We start from the raw sequence: 20,092 nt of genomic DNA on the forward strand, positions 1-20,092 counted from the left end.
CAGAAACCTTTGAGCTCCATGCTGCTTTCTCCCCAGCTTTATGAGAAATTCAGTCTTGCTGTAGAAGAAATCACTGCAGTGCTCCTGTCAGATACAGCTTGTGGATATATATGAAGGGTTCACAGACTACAATGCGGCAAAGACAAGCTCTATTTCTGAAAGAAGTGAAATCTTCTTGGATGCAAGTGAAAAGGACTCTGCCTGTGAAATAGCAACATGGACTATTTGTAGCTAAACTGACTCTAACCAATTCCTGAAAAGACAGACCCCTTTGATTACCAATATTACACTAAGTTAATAGCATATTAAAAGCTCTTAAGTAGAAATGGGAGCACATATGAACATTTTTAACTATCACGGATGAATGCAGAGGCCGGCCGAAATGGAAGCTGCAACATTGTCTTCAAAAGGGGGGAAAAACCCACACCTATCAATCATCTTTCCTTGACAAGAAAAGTCATTGTCTGGCATAATGCAATTGGGGGTGGGAGGGTGGGGGCAGGTTGGAAACCTGGCAGAAAATAAGCTACAGATCTTTACTGATATTCAGGAAACAACTCCTGAAAAAAGATTATATTGGATGTTTATCTGACTCGTTCCTAAGGTAACTCTGGTAAACAGAAACCTCTTATCTCAAGAATCAGTGAGCAAAGATGTATAAGGGAGAGAGGCCATAGAAGGAATCTACACCAACTCTTCGGTAAAAAATCCATCTTGTTTCACAGAACTGTCATAGTTGTCAAAGTCGGCATGCAATGGGCATGGAACTTCATGTGATTTTAAAATGCTGTTACTATAAAAACTCAGATAATGCACTTTATATTCAATATGCAATACAGAAAGAACTATACAGGCACCAAGAAATGGATGCGTCTTGCATATTAAATAATCATGCTGTATGTGAACTAAGGATAGGGAAGAACTGTATCCCTAAATCTCTTGTTAGAATTTTGCAGCAGGTTGACCATGACTCAAGGGCAGAAGTTCTTTACTTGGATGAAAAGAAGAAATCCCCCTTGGGAGCAGGATTAGACAGGGTTTCACACCACATGAAGTGCTTGAGACATGCACAAAATACTGCAGTGGATAAAAGCATAGCCAGCCTAGGCTGCTATACTTTCTTCAAATGTAGACTGTAAACCTCTCAGTGAGTCAGCCAACACATTAACACAATGATCTTTCATGCCAGTCTAGTGAAAAATTTGAAGCGTAACTCTGCTACAGTTGTCCACACTAAAGCACTTGAAAATTATAATTTAGCTGCAAAGAAATAAAAGTAGAAGTTATTTAATCCGCAGACAACTGACTAAAATGAGTTGCTTTATTTGAGAATAAGGGATATGTTTTTCAGTTCCCAAAGAACTATCTTGTAAGGAAACTAATACGTTTGGCACCCTTGAACAGAATTGCCTGCCCCTACGAAAATGCCATTGTTTCTGCAATATACAATTTAAGAACTAAATGTTAGCTTTATTAACTGCACAACATACATGGATTTATAAAGGTGTTTCAAATATACAAGGGATATAAAAATACAGGATAGCTTATAGGATAAACAAAAATATTTGCTTAGGGGAAAGGCGGTGGTACAGCACATGCTTTGAATGCAGAAGGTCCCAAGTTCAGTACCTGGCACCTCCACCTTTGTGAAATTCTGAGAGGCATTGCCAGTCAGTACAGACCATACTGAGCTAAATGGAACAGTGATGTGACTTGGTATAAGGCAACTTATGTTCCTATAAGAGCCAGCAACTCAAACCTATTTGCACCCATGGGAAGGCCTAATTTCTCTACTATTCTCCCTCCCACCCAAAGAGTCGTGCATGTTTTAAAAAATACAGATTTAATCCCCTAAGCATCTCTTCAATTCAATCAATGATGAGCTGTAGTATGGGCATAGCTCTGCTGCCCACCAAGACAAACCAACCCCATAAGACTATTAAGTGCCAGACAGTGTTCGAAACTCCCATTGTTCTAGGCGCATTTTGCAACAGGGAATTTCATCAACGCAAGTAGTTTCTGAGCTCTAGACACAGTACTGCGCCTAAGATTTCAGATTAAAACTGCAGAGTGGAAGGAAAGGACTCCCCACTTTCTGCCTTCCCACTTCCAGCTACTCTCTGAAGACTGGAAAATAGACCCGCTTAAAAATATTAGAGGGGTGGGCAGGGGAAGGATTGGACCATGTGAAAAATGAACATAATATTTTAGCTGCTGTTCATTTATTTTCTGCTTATTAAAAAAGTATGCCTAGACATTACGTTGTTGAACCCATAACCTAGGTTTAAGGTGCCATCTAGCTCCTAGCTTTCATATCTCACTTTCTAACACTGGTGCCAGATCTACCCACAAGGAAAGCAAGGTCTGTTCTGAGCTCTCAAATCCAGCCCCTACTTTCAAAGTATTGTCACACAGTTTAAGGGGCTTGCCTACTAATTCCTTCAAAATTCCACCTTGAAGTGAAGACCTTATGGAGGGACTTGGGATTGTGACATACTGTGGCCAAGACTGATGTTCTTGGTAAGCCATTTTACCATGGTGAATGAGGCCACTGGCTGTATAGAATTTTTTAGAGGCATTAAAAACCAGTCCAATCTGATTGTGTGATCAGCTAAAGTCTTTGTCGTAACACAAGAAAGAGCAAAAGCCATAGCAGCAACTTTTTAACAAGCAATCAGCCATATAGGCTTCCTTCTGGGTGCTTTGAATTGCAGTAAAAGATTCACTTCTTTAAAAAGGGTTAGTATTATTCACTTTCTACAAAAGGTTTAGCCCAGAATAGAATGTTTCCCTGGGCTACAAAGCACAGAAATGCTATTGCGACTGCACCAGTCTTCAATCTTCCACTGTGACTGCCACTGTGATTCCACATTTCTCTTTTCCAAATGATTGCACAGAGGGTTGAACTTTTAGATGCCATATTATTGGGGGGACAAGGGAGACATTGCACTGCCTCAACTGCTTGCCTTTATAATAATTCTAGGTTAATTACAAAAATGTTTTGCACTTACTATTCCAAAATACTAAGATACTGATGCACTTTCCCAAATGCAAAACAAACCTAGGGCCAAGTGTTTCCCCACTTTATGTGCACAAAGAACTGAAAAAGGAGTTTGGTAAAAGTGGGAGGGGAGGAACTTTACTAAGCTGGAGTGTGAGTGAGTGAGTGAGTGAGTGTGGTCTTGATGGAAATTGCACAGACTGCCTGCATCCCTGAACTGTTTTGCCAAGAAGGAAGGCAGGGAGGAACAGGGATATAGTGAGTTCTACTGGGATTCCTTTCATACAAGGTCACTATTGTTCTCTAAAAGGTCCAACCTCATTACGATGCTGTTGGCTGTATACTTTACAACAATCAGAACTTGCACCATAAGTGTTTATTATTTGTAAGTGTACCTTATAAGAGACATCATGCAGTACAAGTGTTTGTCTTGGGTTTGCAAGTTGTTTAGGGTTGGGGGGCTGGGGGCTGTTGCTGCTTTTCATATTAACTTTTGGTATCTTTTAAATTGTGTTGTGATTATGTGGAAACTGTTTAATTGGTTGTGTAGTTTTGATGTTTTATTTATTGTTTATGACTACTTTTGCTATGTTTGTAATTGTGTATTTTCATGTTGTAAGCCATTTCGTGTTGTAAACCGCCTTGAGCACGGTTTTAACTATGGAAAGACAGCATATAAATAATTATGCATGTATATATGTATGTCTTGCAACATGAGCTTTAATAATCAAACGTAACTGAGCAGCTGCACTATTGTCATGCTTTTCCTTTTATTTTCATTAGAAAGAACAGAAAATCTGCTTCCTCAAAAAGATTTTAAAAATAGGCAAACATTGCTTTCCAATTTCTTTAGGGTGTGTGAATACAAGAAATCGGTATGCCGGGAAATTTTGAAATGATGAATACTTACAGACTGGTTGTCCGTCTGCTATGTCACCACTGTCAGCTACAAATTGATTTTTCTCTGCCTCTGGAGGGCTGCTGGGGCAGCAGAGTGGGAGACTGAGAAGACAAGGAATCCATGCTACCAGTGGGTGTGCATTCTTTTGGAGGGCTAAGACTGTCACCTGAAGAATGAGCAAGAAATATAGATACTGAAATATAGAAAGGACACAAAATGAAGGCAAAACACAACCCACAGAATACTTGCACTGAAACCTAGGACTCTTTTTGAAACAGTTTCTAGTGAATGACTTATGACCCTGGCTTAGAATTGGCTTCAGGCTAAATGTAAATTAACTATTCATGAGACCCCTGTTCACTAAAACTGGAGGAAAATCACGTGTCAGCTTTTCACCCATAAAATAGCACATGCCACTGACATAACTGTGGCATCATCCGGAGAAATATGAGTAATGTCATAATGGCTGTCACTAAACAACTTATATTTAATATTTAATATCCAAATCAAGCAAATATCAGACATGAAACATTAGATAGGAGCTGCAAACCAGCACACATGCAGGTACATTATTTGATCATTCTTGGTCAATTATTTCAGTACACTGAGTGAACTGGCTGCACTGACAGGATTTTGAGGCAGTGTCTGAAGGCTTAAAGGGCAATCAAGAGGTCATTCCATATATATATATATATATAACACACACACACACGCATATCCCTTACACCAGCACCAATCTTCTTGGTAATTTCCAAGAAACAAAGTAACTTTGTGACTACTTACAATGACACAAAACCAAACACACTGATGGGGGAAAAATGATCTGAATATGTCACCCTATGCAGCTGATAATCAAAATTAGCTTGTACTTCAAGGTAACTTTGAGGAGCAGAACAATAGTTTCTGAAATGCTGCATTCAACTTCCAGCCTAATCACACTATGGCACCAGATCCATTACTTTGCTTTTGTGCATCATGCGCTCTGAGCTGCTGATTTTTAGATGCTGCAGCTCACGTTTGCATGGCATGACAAGAGCTCTTGTAGTAAATTAGATTGTGTGATATTCCGACATCTAATTTGCAGGTACACATGTCACAATACGAAACATATTCTAGGAGATTAAGCAGCAATACAGTAATCTTTTAGAGTAATTTGCTCATTATTATTTTTTCCCACACCGAGATTAATATTCATGTCTTAAAACCATGTTAATGTGCAAATGGCAGCACAAGATTGCTTTTTTCATCCTGGAAACGCACACTGGAAACAAAGAGCTGCATTCTAACTACCATGTGTGGAAGAGCAACTCGTGGAAGAGAACTGTCAGAAAAGAGACCAGGCCAAAAATGGATGCATAACAGACCACTTTATTTCCAAGAAAAATCTAAAACAGCAGTATAGGTGGCTGCCTCAGTTCAGACTCAGTGCCACCTATAGCAGGTATAGTGGCTGAAACTCTTTATGAAATGTCTTATCCTGCCCCCTTGAAGAGTCTCTCTAAAGGGATTGGGGGACTCAAAATAAGATGGGGTGCAGGTGGCTGAGAAGGGAGGAATGGTCTAAAATCTGGTGGTGCCATTTATCACATAGTGTGATTTATGTGATTCCCTTCTCTCCTGGTCCAGGAGCCCACATGCCCCCCCCACACTGTTAATCCTTGAAAGGATTTCATGGGGGGGGGTGAAGGGAGAGGTGACTGGAAAGTCCCCTTGTGTGAGCTTCCTTCTGCTCACAGCAGCGTCAGATTTCGTACTGTGGGCTGTTCCCCCACCCCACCCCACACGGTGCCAAGACAAGGGGGCACAAAACAATAACAATAAAACCTATATTTATATGGGCACCTAGTGAAAGTACCAAAAGGAATCACTGTGAAGAGAATAAATATTTTGGGGGTGGCCACCAAAATGTCTCCTTGCTCAGGGCGCCATATTACTGAATTCCGCCCTTGGATCCAGCTCAATGAAACTAGCACCCAAGGCCCCATTCCAGCAAGGGAGAGCAGTCTTCCACATGCACTGCCATTATGATAGTAATCCAGCACCACATCTTCTGATGCAGATAGAGACATTCACCCAACCTGAGGCTACTAGCTATTGCATATGACCAGGGTTGCAAGCACTCTTAGCTGAAACAAAGTCCCAATTAACTTAACAGGACTTCAGAGTAGACAGTAACAGACTGCAGTATTGACACAAGTAGAGCTGAATTGAGACCCTGGTTTTTTTGGCTTCAAACGGGGTGGCAGACACTTGCATTCAACCCTAATTTTCATTATATGTTTATGTATTGTATTGTATTGTATTGTGTATTGTATTGTATTGTAAGATAGAAAGACGGTATACAAATTAAAAATGATGATGAAAATGATGATTAAGCGAAGTATGTGAATGGAATGTAGTCATAACAATGTGAACTTGTGAAAAGCTATTTTTTAAAAAATGCAAAATTTCACAAATATTTTCCAGATCAGTGGCAAAAGAGAGACAACTGCAGGTTTCAGTGTGCAGGTTTAGAGGAATATGTTACAACTGTGAATGTCAGAACCAGCAGCATTGAGATATCTGGATAAGCTTAAGAAAAGAAGTCACAGAGTATGAAATTTATGTCCCTTTATTAAGTGACATTATGATGCCAAGAACAAGAACCTCTTCCAAAAGGTCAACAGAAGACAGACAACATGAATTAGATTGAGAAGCAAGAAAGACAAATTAGGTTAGAGTGTCGATACAAGTCAAAGCAAATTAATTTACAGTGTGAAGCAGCATGGTTATATCATAACAGCAGCAGACATCAAAAGGGAAGTCCCTCTCTCTTGCAAAGCATTCTCAAATCCTTCAAAAGAAAGAAAAAACTGCATAGGGGCTGTACCATTCACTCAATAACCAGCTTGCAATTCAGGTCTGGAGAGGAACAACAGAAAAAGCAGCTAACTTCTCGTAAATATTTCATTTGCTACCTTTTTTCCAAAGAGGATTGTCGGAAAGCAACTATGTGTAACTCGGAGAGTCATTATGGAAGGAATAAAAATCCAACATTGATTCAGGGGTGCATGGAGTGTTAGGGGAGGGTTAGTACCACTGGTGAAGGACATGTGGTGCTCCTTCTGGGGTAGTTTGTCCACCTTTGGTCTCAATCCTGCACTTAGCTTTCACCTGTAGCTCCTAGCATGTGACAGCAGCCGCAACCCAGGGAAATGGTTTCAATTGGCTGGCTTAACTGGCTGAGGGTAGCCAATGGGGCTCAAACCTTTGGTGAGTTAGGAACTTCCCTTGCAAGTCTTAGGGCTGAAGAGGGCACCATATATCCAATTCCTTCATCAAGACAAAAAATTCTTTCCAAATATGGGACTAAGGGGCGTCGTATCTGCAGTACATATTTTAGCTTAATTAGCAACGTATGTTTTAGTTCTTTGATATGCACAGCCATGGATGAAAAGAAGGTTCTGTTGCACTTTTCTCCCACTCTTTATCCATGGGACTCAAAGCAACATAGTATCCCTCAAAGCAATCACCTGAGTCCAGTGAAGTGACCAAGTAGCCATCCGGAGAGGGTGGGTTGTAACCTCCCATTGTACTCATTGTATGAGTCCTGTTGCCTGAACAGGACCAGGCAAAAGTCCTGTTCTTGATAGAGAAATTCCCATTCAGCTGTGAAGATAAAGACTTCACCTTAAAACCATGGCAGAGCTTCAGGTTGCCCTCTTGTATCTGCATATACACAGATCCTCTTACACATTCCTGCTTGTTCCTCATGTACACATCACCTTCCTGCAGCCAACCATCTATTACCTGATATTCACATCTCTACCCCAAACTTGCCTCAGCCTACTTCACAGGAGTACATGGTAACTGGGCAAGGGCTGGAAGCTTGGGTGCTAAAACCACTCATTTCCCGCAAGAAGAATGCTCTGCATGTGCCTCGGCAGTTTTTGCTACTTAGGTGCTTCACAAAGCCACTTGCTTCATCTCCTGAAATGTTAGCCTTGTTTCACTCCAAGGCATGTTTGCTCACTAAGAACCTCTGTTCTATAGTAGGAAGGAATTGCATTACAAGGCAATTGGCAGACTGGAAGAAAACCTAGCCACGCCCAGCATCTTCAAATAAAAAGAACCTACAGATGTGCATCCTCCTCTTACGTGAACCTCTCATCGAGGCAGCTAAAAATAAAAGGATCAAGAAATCACAATCTCATCAAGTTGTTGAAGAGAGTTCACAGCAGAGTCACAGATATTGTGCCAGGGTGTTAATTTAGACCTCATAATTAAAATGCCAAGATATGATAGATCCGAGGGTTGCCGTATAAAAAGAAATCAGATACAAGCAGAGCAGGGAGAGGAACGCCATGCTAAGTTGAGATTAAAATGGCATGCAGAAGCGCTATCAATTAGAAACACACACACACTATCGAACAGAAGGGTAAGCACACAATCCTGATTATCTTAGACAAAATGACAGTGACTTGTTAAAACAAAGACATTCTGCGATTTCTTGTAATATTATATGCAGTATTACTCATAGCTTTTAGTCTGACCTACTGCCTAAATGGGAAACAAAGCACATGCCCCACTTTGCCTTAGAGCTGCAGAGACCAGAATTCTATTTCAGCAGGGAGGTGCAAGGTTCACTCACAGCAAGAGGAAGGGCTATGAATGCTATCACAGTGAGCTGGGTAAGGACACGCAAGGATAGAAGCTGGCTGAGAGGAGTTTCCTTAGAAAAACATGTATGAAGGCTTCAATCTGCTACTCAACTTAGCGGAACTCAGCAAGAATTTCAGCAACTGCTATTAACCATTCTCTGAATGGCAACTGAGAACCTTTAACCTGTTCCTGTTTTAATATTCCTAAATATATTAATAAGCAGTGGTGCCAAGCATGTAGGCTATTTACAGCTCTCAAGGTACTACTGAGCTTTTATAGCATCCTCAAAATATCAGGCGTTTAACATCATGGTCTAAAAATAGGTCATTGTTTTGAAACTCTTGGTAAACATAAGCTGTAAAGCCCAATACCTTAATTCAAAATTAGCTAGCAACTTAAAGACAATGAGCCAGTTAGCCTTTAAAGTGCCACAACACTGTTGATGCTGCTGCAGCAGGCTAACATAGCTAACCTGCCTAAAATTAATTTAAAATGATAGTTCTGACAAAATCAACACTAATCGCAGAACATGATTTTAAAAAATAACTTATGTCACTATAATATACATAGACCAAGCACATACTAATTTCCTACCCAATCTTATATTACAGTGTGCATGAGGCAATCTTTTTTTTTTTTAAACTAAGCATACACAAACATGCATAATCTTTTTGAGGGGGGAATCAGCTATTTTAAGACAGAGCGAAAAAGTACAGGAGGCAAGCAATATCATGTGCATCTATATTTTAAAGCTAGCAGTCTGACAGAGTTGATCTGCATGTGCTTAGAATTTATATTCACAACTTTTGTTTGCACCTTTTATTCATCAATAAATGCAGTTGATTTTAATAAGTTTATCAATATGCTCCATCTGTCTACATTAATCCTAAAATTAAAAACCCTCTAATTTCATCTCCATGCTGTAAACAATACCATGTACACCAAGCCATTTTACTTTATATACAGATATAATTCAAGAATGATATAGGGAGAAACAAAGCAAAGAGGATGCAATAATTTAAACATTCAAACATCTGTCAAGAACAGCTCATGTCCACAAAGAAATGAAAATGGGCAAGACTGTATGAAAACAACACAAATGCCATCCTTTCTGACTTGCACAACAGGTTATCCGACACATCCTGTTTTATCTCTTGGCAGTTAACTGTTTAATTACTTGATGGCTAGTAGCTGTCAATATTACTACTATTTGCCAGACTGGATTCTGGTCTAGATTTGAGCATTCAAGTACTGTACATTCATTCTCCTAATTCAAGCAAATCTGCTTAACATTTTGGTGTTATTTTACAATTTTATAATTGTCGAAAGAGGTCAAAGAGATTCAGCTTAAAAGAAAACCGAATCCTTGTTAAGAGGAATGAGAAAGTTCTCCTGAAGTTCCAGATATATACAGTACTAAGTTATAAGAATGTCCTCTCCCTGCCTCCTCTCTCCATTTTCCAGTTTTAAAAAAGAAAGAGATAATAGAATTTGTGAAATGGAAAACTACTGTAGATTGCCCTGATGACACAAGATACACTGCAACTCAACTCTGCTGCCAAGATAGAAAATATAATTAACATCTTACTGTCATCCAGCTCAAGACAGAGATTATATACAGCAATGGGCCTCTTATTACGTTGCCCTTGTCTTCTTGATTGTCGTGGTGGGGCATTTGGAGGAGATACTGACACAGGAATTGGCTCGGGGAAAGTGGCATCAGGCAGAGTTTGAAAAATCTGCAAAGAAGAGCACAAAGGGCATTAATTATTTGCTATGAACAGCAACCTGTAAAAATGCAACTGTAAACTATTATCAACTGACATTTGTCTTGGATGCTATTCAGGCACAAAGAAGCCAAAACTATTCTTTGAACGTGGGGAGTGTGCCATTATTCTTTTTAAAAAATTAAAAACAAAAACAAATTTATAAATAAGCATAAATACCATCTACACATCAACTGTTCTGCAAATCATTTAATCCACAAACCTAAGTATGTGCAATTGTTCTTGCCAGCTGGCAGGGCCCATAGAAGATTTATTTATGAATCACAAAAGGCAAGGTCACTGGTTCAAAAATTTCACTGGTCCATATGTTTTAGCCAAGTCTTTCATTATAATTCTCAAAACGGATGATAGAAACATGAGACAAGTCTTTATAATTTTGCCTTTAATATGATTTGTGGAATCCTGTCTTTAATATGATTCCCCACACCTACCAAGGGGGCAGTTACTAAACTTTCTCAAACTGGATCATACATACTAACAAGGCACATATTAATTATTGGTACATGAATATAACCCTTGGTTATGCTCATTTTCAGTAACTGACTGCTAAAACTTTCAACAAATGTCCCCACTGTCTGCAGTTGGCTAACGGCAATGGAGGAGCGGATCTTTTTCAGCTGTTGTATCTTGCCCATGGGACTCTCTCCTCAGAAAGTCACACTGACACTAACATATTTTAGGCACCACATGAAGATCTCCTTATTTTCTTAGTCTTCCAAAGCTCTGGTGTGTAGGGAAATCCCCACTTATGTTCCCGGCCCCTGCGCACATCACTGAGTTGCACACAAATGGGGATAGCTCCACTTCCATTCCGCCCCCTTTTGTGTGTGCTGATTGTGCACAAGTGGGGAGATCCCTGTCTTTTTGCCCAGCTGCAATTTTTTTTATCATTGCCTTTTTACTGTGTTTTGACTAGTTATTGTACACCGCCTTGGAAATTTGGAATTGAGGGGCAATACAGAAATGTTCTTAAGTAAATAAAATTAAACCCTTTTGAATTACAGATACTCTATCCACCCTTACCTACTTGTACTGCCAGCCTTTCCTACCATTTGCAACAAAGCAATAAATGCACCTGCTTGCTTTTGTTGTGCAGGTACAGGTGGCTCAGCTCTTACAAGAGACATCATGTCTTCCAGCAGACATAGTAGCAATGACCCTAATTTCAATTGGCCCTTTTGCCATGTGATGCAGAGCCCTTCCACACACATTGGAGCGCACACTCTCTCCCCCTTGTTCTCCATGTGTTGTCACCGCACCGTAATAAGGAAATGCTTCACACAAGCATGAAATACAGGTTTGAAAATCCACCTGCAGCCAAGGGGCGTACAGCTAATCTGTGTTATGAGTCAAAGGGTTGTAGTTTTACTAGGCCATTCCGTCCGTCCATCTCTTCTGTAGCATGCAGGCAGATCAACATTTCTTTTTATTGCACAGGGTGTGTGTGTGTGTGGTGTGTGTGTGTGTAAGTGTCTGCTGGAAGGGGTCAAAGCAGCTATTAAATGTATGACATTATCAAGTTACTGTTCTCCAATAAAATCAGTGGGGAAAGACGGCATTTTGTCAAGTCTAGGAAGACAGAACTTACATATACATTTTTGTTTCTGCATACACTTGATTAGATTTCTGTATTGTTTTTATTTTCAGGTATTTACAAATATTTCATTACATCTCATACTGGTGAATGGAATTTATTTTAAAAAGCAATTGAAACAAGCAGTCCATGAATAATAAAATATAAATACCACAGCACAATGAATGACAAATGTAAGGACAACAATAAGGCAGCAGGTCGAGGTGCAACAAATGAGTTTATCAAAAACTGTTGGGGGGGGGGAACAGTTCAATAAAAATCCACATGCCACACTTGGGAAATAATCAGAAAGCAGTGAAACTACTTTGCAAGTCCAAATGACTGTCCTAATAATAGTTCAGATGCGCCACTATGTTGTACAGTGGAAGAAAAGCACTAGCCTAGCTACTGTGAAGAGCCACGTCATGGTTCCCAAAGGCATCATAGCAATAACACACAATATTTGACCTTAAAGTACAGAAGATAAAAATAAACACACGTCAGGTCTACTTTGGTATAATCATAGTCCCAGAGCAGCTCAACCTGAAATGCAGCAACAGCAATATCCTGTGACCGACACAAATTTGTAAAACACTAGCTTCCTTATGAGGACTACGCCATGTTAATAGAAGAGGTGAGAGTCTCCTTTGGGCCTAGGCCAACCAGGTGCCTCCTGACATTTTGAACTACAAGTACCATCAGCTCCAGTCAGCACAGGCTGGTGTTGATAAGGTTCATAGCCCTTGGCTGGGAGGTGGTATTGATTGAGTACTACTCAATCAACAGGTATTGGTTGAGTACTACTATAACCAGGTCCAATCCACACTGCAGCGTAAGAAACAAAACAGAATATATGCATTCCACATGTCATCTTTAAAAGCCTCTTTGGAACTTATGGAAGCCCCACAAGTTAGTAAAACCCACGCACATTCCAGAACTGAAAGGAAAAAATGATTTTCCAACAACATTTCCAACAGTGAAGGAGATTGTTGCTTTGACTCTAATTTATTGTTGCTGCTCGGTGCTCTATGGTTTTAGACTGGATTTGATATGGCATTTTACTGACTCTTATTGCTTTAAATGGTTTCATTTTTATTGTTACAGTTTTGTTAGCTGCCTTGACAGCCATATCCCAGGAGAAGAGATATCAATATGAAAAATTAAGAGCTAGCCCACGGAAATGCAAGAGACTGGTTTCTACATAAAATTACCAGCAGGGATATGTGTGAAGTTGCTTTACCTACAGTTCAGTACTTTAAACTGCTCATCCTGTTTACATCAAGGATCTCTTGAATTGAAAATTCAATTATTCAAGGAGTCATTACTACTGTCTTTCATTAGACACTAATGTAATTTAAATATATTTCATAAATTCCAGGTTTCATTAAATCAGGGCAAACTGAAATAATTTAAACATTATGAAAAAATTCCCCCCAAAAAGCCTGAAGTTCAAGTAGGGAGCCTGTGGCCCTCCAAATGTTGGGCTCCCAACTCCTATCAGCCCCAACCAATAGTCATGGATGGGGAGAACTGTAGTCTAGCAACATCTTGAAGAGGGGACCCCCCAACTTTGTCTTAAGAGTATTTGATTAGCATAAAATGTTGCAATGGAAGTGCCTCTTAACTCTTGCAAGGTGACATTTTATTCCGCATAACTATTATTAGCATGCAATCAAATTGCTATGTAAGATGTTAAGACACAACTGACTTGCAACATTTCTTAAAACTATGTTGTTTATGTTTAGTGTACCGAACTATAGATATTTTAGCATTCTAGACATAATATTAAAAAGGAATCTGCTGCTCATCTTCCTGAAGATCCTGGTGCTTGCAGACCCTTCAGCCACAGTTCATCTTGCCCACCTGCAGAATGGCTTGAAATTCACCCCATCCTTTTATTCACACACTCACACAGCTGTGCCAGTCATCCAAACCAGTCCTGGTTAGAATCCTCAGCTGTCCCCTCTATGCCTTCCAGTGGTGAGTAGGTGTAAGGCCACAAAATGAAACAGAATTTAATGGTTCCAAGTTTAAGGAAAAGAAAAAAGAGTTTCATGTCTAAGTCCTATACACACAATTGTATGCACATTTACTCAGCAGTAAGTGCTGCTGGGTTCAATGGAACATATCCCACATAAATGTGCATAGGATTGCTGCCAGGGTGCTATGGAACTGACAGAGGCTTTGCATTCATGGGCCCATTAACTCTGTAGTAGTTTCGTTATTTACCAAATCTGTTCTAATTTTCTCGTGTAAACTGAGAGCCAATGTATTATTATAGTGATTAGAATGATTAGAACACCAGGAAGGCCTACCTTGAAATGCCCACACAGCCACAAAATTACCGGGTGACCTTGGCCCAGTTACTCTTTCTCAGGCAAACCTACCTCAGAGGGTTGCGGTGAGTATAAAGGAGGGGATCATGCATACCACCCTGAGGTGTTTCTAGGAAGGAAGGATGAGTGATTGGACAAAACAAATAAATAAAATGTGTGTGTTAGGATTGCATAACATGCAATTGAGTTTTGGGAAGTATTTCAGCTGGTTATAGAATGATAATCTATACCAAGAAAGGATGATGATGATGATGATGATGATGAAGAAACCAACAGAGTTAATTTAAAAAGGAAAGGGAAAAACCTGCCAGGTACCTTCAGTTTACTTTTCTCTCTCTAAGAAGATTGCAAAAATAGAAACAGGACAGAGATCCTGCTCACTGGTGCACACCACTCCAGCTCTAATGCAGTTCTCCCCAGCTGTCAGAGAGATGTCTCACAGGAAAGTCAGGAGTTCAGAAAGTATGTATTACTCCCAGCAATTCTTTAAAATACGTCCCTAGCATTTTTTCCTGTCTCCTACCCTTTGATTTTAACTCTTGCCAAAATCTACAGATTACAGAAGCTTTCCTCAATCTGGTCCATTCCAGATGCTTAAGGCTACAACTCCCAACAGCTTCTGTCAGCACTGGCTGTGGCTGATGAGAGTTGAAATCCAAAACATCTGGACAGTAAGAGGTTCAGGAATGCTGTGCTAAGCATGTGTAGAATGACATGTAGGTGGAGTTCATCATGTGCCATTACACTGTGTATGTTTGTGCAGAATGGGTTTAAGTACAGAAAAGCTACTATACTATACTATACTATACTAACTATACTATACTATACTATACTATACTACTATACCTGGACAGTACACTATAACTTTCCCCATTATCATTAGAAAAGACATTAGAAGCAGGATGGTCAGTTATAACACTATATTAAAAAAAAAACCAACATCAAGGTTAAAACATAATGTATGGCTCTTTTATCATGCGTATTTTACAAATTTGTTAACTCAGCCTTTTCTAAAATAGCACTCTTAGCAAAAAGGCAGTGACTTCCTCTGTATCCTGATCATGTCCACATTTAACAATTCATGACACGAACATTCCTGATAGTATGCGCTGGACTGCTGTCATTTGAAGAATAGGAGGCAGAGTTAAGCATGCTGGGATTGAAATGTAAACACCTGTCAATGACATGAGCAAATACAAGGGAGTCATCCAGTATTCTCCACTGCTGCCTAAATAGCAAGAATATTAAAAGGAGTTCCAGTTCTGGCAAGTCACGGACAAGAACAGAACAAATCTGATTTTCCTGGCAATTAATGAAGAAATGTACACAATCCTATTCTACAAACTTTCAGCGTTATATTAAGTCAGAGATGAGTAAACACATATTGTAGACAAGTAGTAGCTACATTCTCTCTCTACCTACAAAGACAGCAAAAGAAAAATATTGCTTAACAACCTTTAGCTGTGTACAGATAAACCTAAGAATAGCCAACACAGAATAAATGAGCGAATTATTTTGCTTAACCCCCTTGTTTTATCTTTTGTTACCTGGAAATGGGGAAAATAACATTGCCGAGATGCCTGTATTCATTTTGTAGAAAATCAAACATGCGAATTGTAAACAAATTGTGTTCTCTTAGTTACTTAAAAGTAGTCAGTGCAAGAGGGCCATTCAAGCTCATGCACTTAGTCTAATTTTCTCCCCACTGTTACATCCATCCGAGTCATTGCATTATCTCCTTTATTATTTCCTTTATGCATCTAGTCAAGATTATAAACGGTTAAAAAGGGCCATCATCATCATCATCATATTATTATTATTATGAACAAAGGGCACAATCCAGCCAAAGCTAAGCATTTTCACTGACCCCTGAATTTAAGGACAGATCTAAGCACATGGCTTGACCTAAATCTATCGAATATAAAAACTTTGATTGAAACATTTAATAATGTAGCTATCAACTGACAGCTTCTAAGAACCACCATAGGAATGGGTCACATACCTGTTTTTGAATGAGAATGTGTGTAAACACGCATATGTGTGTGCAGAGTGAAATTTTGGGGAACCATCTAGAGCACATGGGGATTGCTCCTGCGAAATGGCGACTGGCTGCACTCGACAAAGGCAGGAACTGCATGACAGAGGTCCTACTCCCAAAAGGTTGCTACCTGCCGTTCAAATGGCAGGTGGAGACAACAACCCACCCTGCAGACCGGATACTGGGAATAGGAAAACAGGGGTGTTTGCTGGAACAACAGAAGCTAATGATTAATCTACCTTGGAGGTCTTCATCAGAGGACTCAGACTGGGGTCCCCCCCCCAATGTGTTCAATTTTTGCTTTGTTCATAGAAAAGCTACAAAAATACAGAAGGTTCACAAAAGGGGCTCTGAGTAGCTGATCTACTCCCATACCAAGAATTATGCAGTAAGATTTCTTGAGAATACTGTTGCATTGTTTGCATCCCAATTCATACTTTTAAAAAGTATATAACAGAATTCTCCTCAGAGTCTTCATGTGCCATCTTCAAAACTAAACATATGTAAAAAAAAAGTACCATAGTGAGTCTTAGCAGCTAGCACTAAAGGTTGTAGTAATAATCTGTATTCACTTTCTATTCTTGCTTCCGTTGTCTACTAAAAGTCTATGACGTTCTCTGTTTAAACAGCAGGAGACAGCTGTCTATTCCATTTGGAAATTTTATATTTGAATCAAGAAGAGGTATTCCAAAATGATTTACGGTATATGAAAATTGAGAAAGCATGCTGTGTGTGGATGTTAGAATTTACAATTTGTACTGCATGTTTTGGCAGCTTGTTTTGAAACTAAAAGATTCTCTCAAACCATGTTGATTTACACCGTACATTTATTCTTGTTTCTCAAAAATGTACATCTGAGATCTACTCGGTATGATGCCAGTGGCAGATGCCTCTCAAACACAAGGTAAGTGCACGAGCATCTTAGAATTAAATGATACCACTCACTGGAAGAAAAAACAGAGCACAATTCACCTTACTCACTGAGGATATGTGGAAAGGACAAATAGAAATGGTTTTACAAGAAGGCTTAAATTAAGAAAAAAATAAAATGTATTTGAAGAATCACCTTCTTTGTTTAACATAAGAAGACTGGCTAAAGATGTGCTGGGGATGCTATAGGACAGTCTTGCACAATATTTTCTCCCACACAGGGAATGTACCTAATTAAGGTAGTGTTTGGCCCAGTGAGAATGAGTTGGTCAGTATGCTGGCTATATAGCTAGTTGGTATATTAACATAGTTGGCCGAGTTCTTAGACATGTACTACCCTCTAGTGGAAATCCACACTTTATTCCCAGATTCTGTTTTATTGCCAAGAATTATTATTTTTTGTCCCTTAATTTCAAATGGATGAAACGTAAGTTAATAGTCACACAATGTAAGGGAGTATATGGGGAGAAATGGCACTGGGGAGTAGCACAGTGTACTGGAGGAAGTAGACTTAAGATATCTGTAACCTTTCTCTTGTTCCACCCTCTGCAACTAGCTCTTTGTTTACAAAGCTTCCTGCTTATTTGTATTCTGCTTGTTCGAAATGTCATGTCAGTTCCAAAACAAACATCTATCATTCACAATACAGATCTGGAATAAAGCTGTCCCAGCATATAATATGGAGATGTGGCTAGGTGATAAAGACAGTGCCAGTCACTCTTTAAAAGCCTTCTTTGTATTCAATGGTACTGATAACTTCTGGCTGGTCATGAATCTCCTTTTTGGAATGAGGTACTTGAGAGAGTGGTGGCTGGTCAGTTTAGGTATTAGACACTTAGAAGAGACCCGTTATCTGATCCATTTCAGTCTGATTTTAGGTCCTAAAATGGTCTTAGTCCTCTCTATAGGATCAGTAAAACCCTTTTGATTCTTCTAGATCTCTTAGGAGACACGGTGTTGCAGCGGTCCCGCAGATATGCATTCTATCGCCAACATTTATATGAAGTTGCTGGGCGAATTTCATCAGGAGACTTATGAGCTGGGAGCCATCAACACCTATTTTATTGTCATCTGAATTAGATGAGGCAATGCAGATTCTGGATAGGTGTCTGGCCACTGCATTGGCTGAATGAGGGCTAATAAATGGAAGCTAAATCCTGTTAAGAGACCAAGATACTATAAACTGTTAAATTCCCCTTGAAATTACAGGTCTGTAAGTCTGAGGATACTTGTGGACTCTACCTCGTCCTTGGAAACCCAAGTGACAGCAGTGGTATGGCGTGCATTTTCCCAGATACAGATGTTCCTGGGCAGGATAGCCATGGCCAAAGTATTCATGTTCTGGTTAGATTACTGTAATGCAGGCTAAGCAGGATGCCCTTGTAGGTGACTCAAAAACTGCAGCAAAATACAGCAGCTTGGCTTTTGAGTGGAGTCATAAGCCCAAATCATATTGTACTTGTCCTTAACAATCTACAGTGGCTGTCAATGTGTTTTTGGTCTGAATTAAATGTGCTGCAGGTGACGTGCAAAGCCCTGAACACTTTGGGACGCAAGTACTTTAAGAAGTATCTCTCCCTGTGTAGTCCTGCCTGAGAGTTAAGATCAGCCAGGGGAACTCCTCTGCAACCACTATTGGGAGCAGCATATCTGGTGGTGAGCAGGACTTCTCCATGATGGCACCCTGAGCTTAAAACATGGCTTTTTGCATAAGCATTCGGAAATGTGAACTGATGTCCATACTGACTTTGATGTAATATTTGTGATTTTATTAACACTGACAGTCTTTTTAAGAGGAGAATGTAAATAATTTATTTATAAATGAATAAATTGCTGTTTTGTAAATGCTACTTATTGTTGCAACCTGCTTCCAGGAGCATTTCTGTGGTAAAGTTATGTATACATTTTAATATAATAAATTGGAACCCGTCTTCAGATCTATTGAGAGAAAGACTTTCCTGTCTCTAATTCTTAAATGTGGGAAAGGGGGGGATTATTCCTTCTTTCCTGCATAGTTATTTTGAGAATATGTCAGTATTCTTATAAAAGCAAATGGGCTTTTGTATTACAAAAAAAGGTTTAACAGATAAAGCGTTCTAAAACTACTTAACCACGCTTTTAAGCTTTCAGGTTCGACCCAGCATGTCTGCTGTAAAGTATTATATTGAAACCACATGAGGAAGATATAAGAATACTGATGTTTTATACTGTAAAGCCCTTTCCTTATGAAGGAACTATTATAGTAACAATGTCTAACATAAAGAGGATGTGGAAAACCTGGTTAATGTGTTTTATGTACAGATAATTACCACCACATACTGTAGCATGCATATACTTAAAGGAAGAGAGACCATTCTTTCTCCCTTTCCAATGGCCCCTAAGGTTTTGCAGACTTTGATGGCCTAATATACGAAGCATGACTGAAAACCAAGACCATGTTTCCTTGATCTGATTTTAACATTCAGTATTCAATATTCAAAAAGCAGTTGAAAGTGTAGTCAAGGTGTGGTATGTTTTTTGCGGTCTGTTTTCATTTACTTCAGTAGTCAAAGTTATGTGGATAATCTATACAATTTGGAAATATCTGAAAAGACCTAAGCTTAAGTAAAAGGCTATCGTATTTCAAAAGAATTTAGGATAGTGTCAGAAGTTGCTGGATTGGCAGCTGCCCCATGTGGTGAGTTACTGAACTGCAGGTAGCAGCTTCTCTGTGAAATACCCTCAGGGCCTGGACTGACTCTGCCCACCTAAGTGATCCATCTGGGAAGTATAAAAGGCTTCAGATGAGCATTACATGAGCACTGGTGTGAACACAAAGTATTCTTAAAACATATACTTTGCTCAGTTTTAATGAGCTTTGGTGACCCTTCTTTAGTGTTGACAAG

At 39.4% G+C, this 20,092-nt stretch overlaps 1 protein-coding gene across 1 annotated transcript in view; it reads right to left on the minus strand.

Annotated features, from left to right (window-relative positions):
- The window catches only part of ARHGAP10 (Rho GTPase activating protein 10), a 102,542-nt gene that overhangs the window by 14,179 nt on the left and 68,271 nt on the right, over positions 1 to 20,092 (minus strand). The window contains 4 exon segments of the mRNA XM_033160378.1: positions 1,596 to 1,598; positions 3,916 to 3,994; positions 3,996 to 4,068; positions 10,132 to 10,282. Coding sequence (XP_033016269.1) covers positions 1,596 to 1,598; positions 3,916 to 3,994; positions 3,996 to 4,068; positions 10,132 to 10,282 — 306 coding nt within the window.

Source organism: Lacerta agilis, chromosome 9 (assembly GCF_009819535.1).
Source record: "Lacerta agilis isolate rLacAgi1 chromosome 9, rLacAgi1.pri, whole genome shotgun sequence".
Taxonomy (NCBI): domain Eukaryota; kingdom Metazoa; phylum Chordata; class Lepidosauria; order Squamata; family Lacertidae; genus Lacerta; species Lacerta agilis.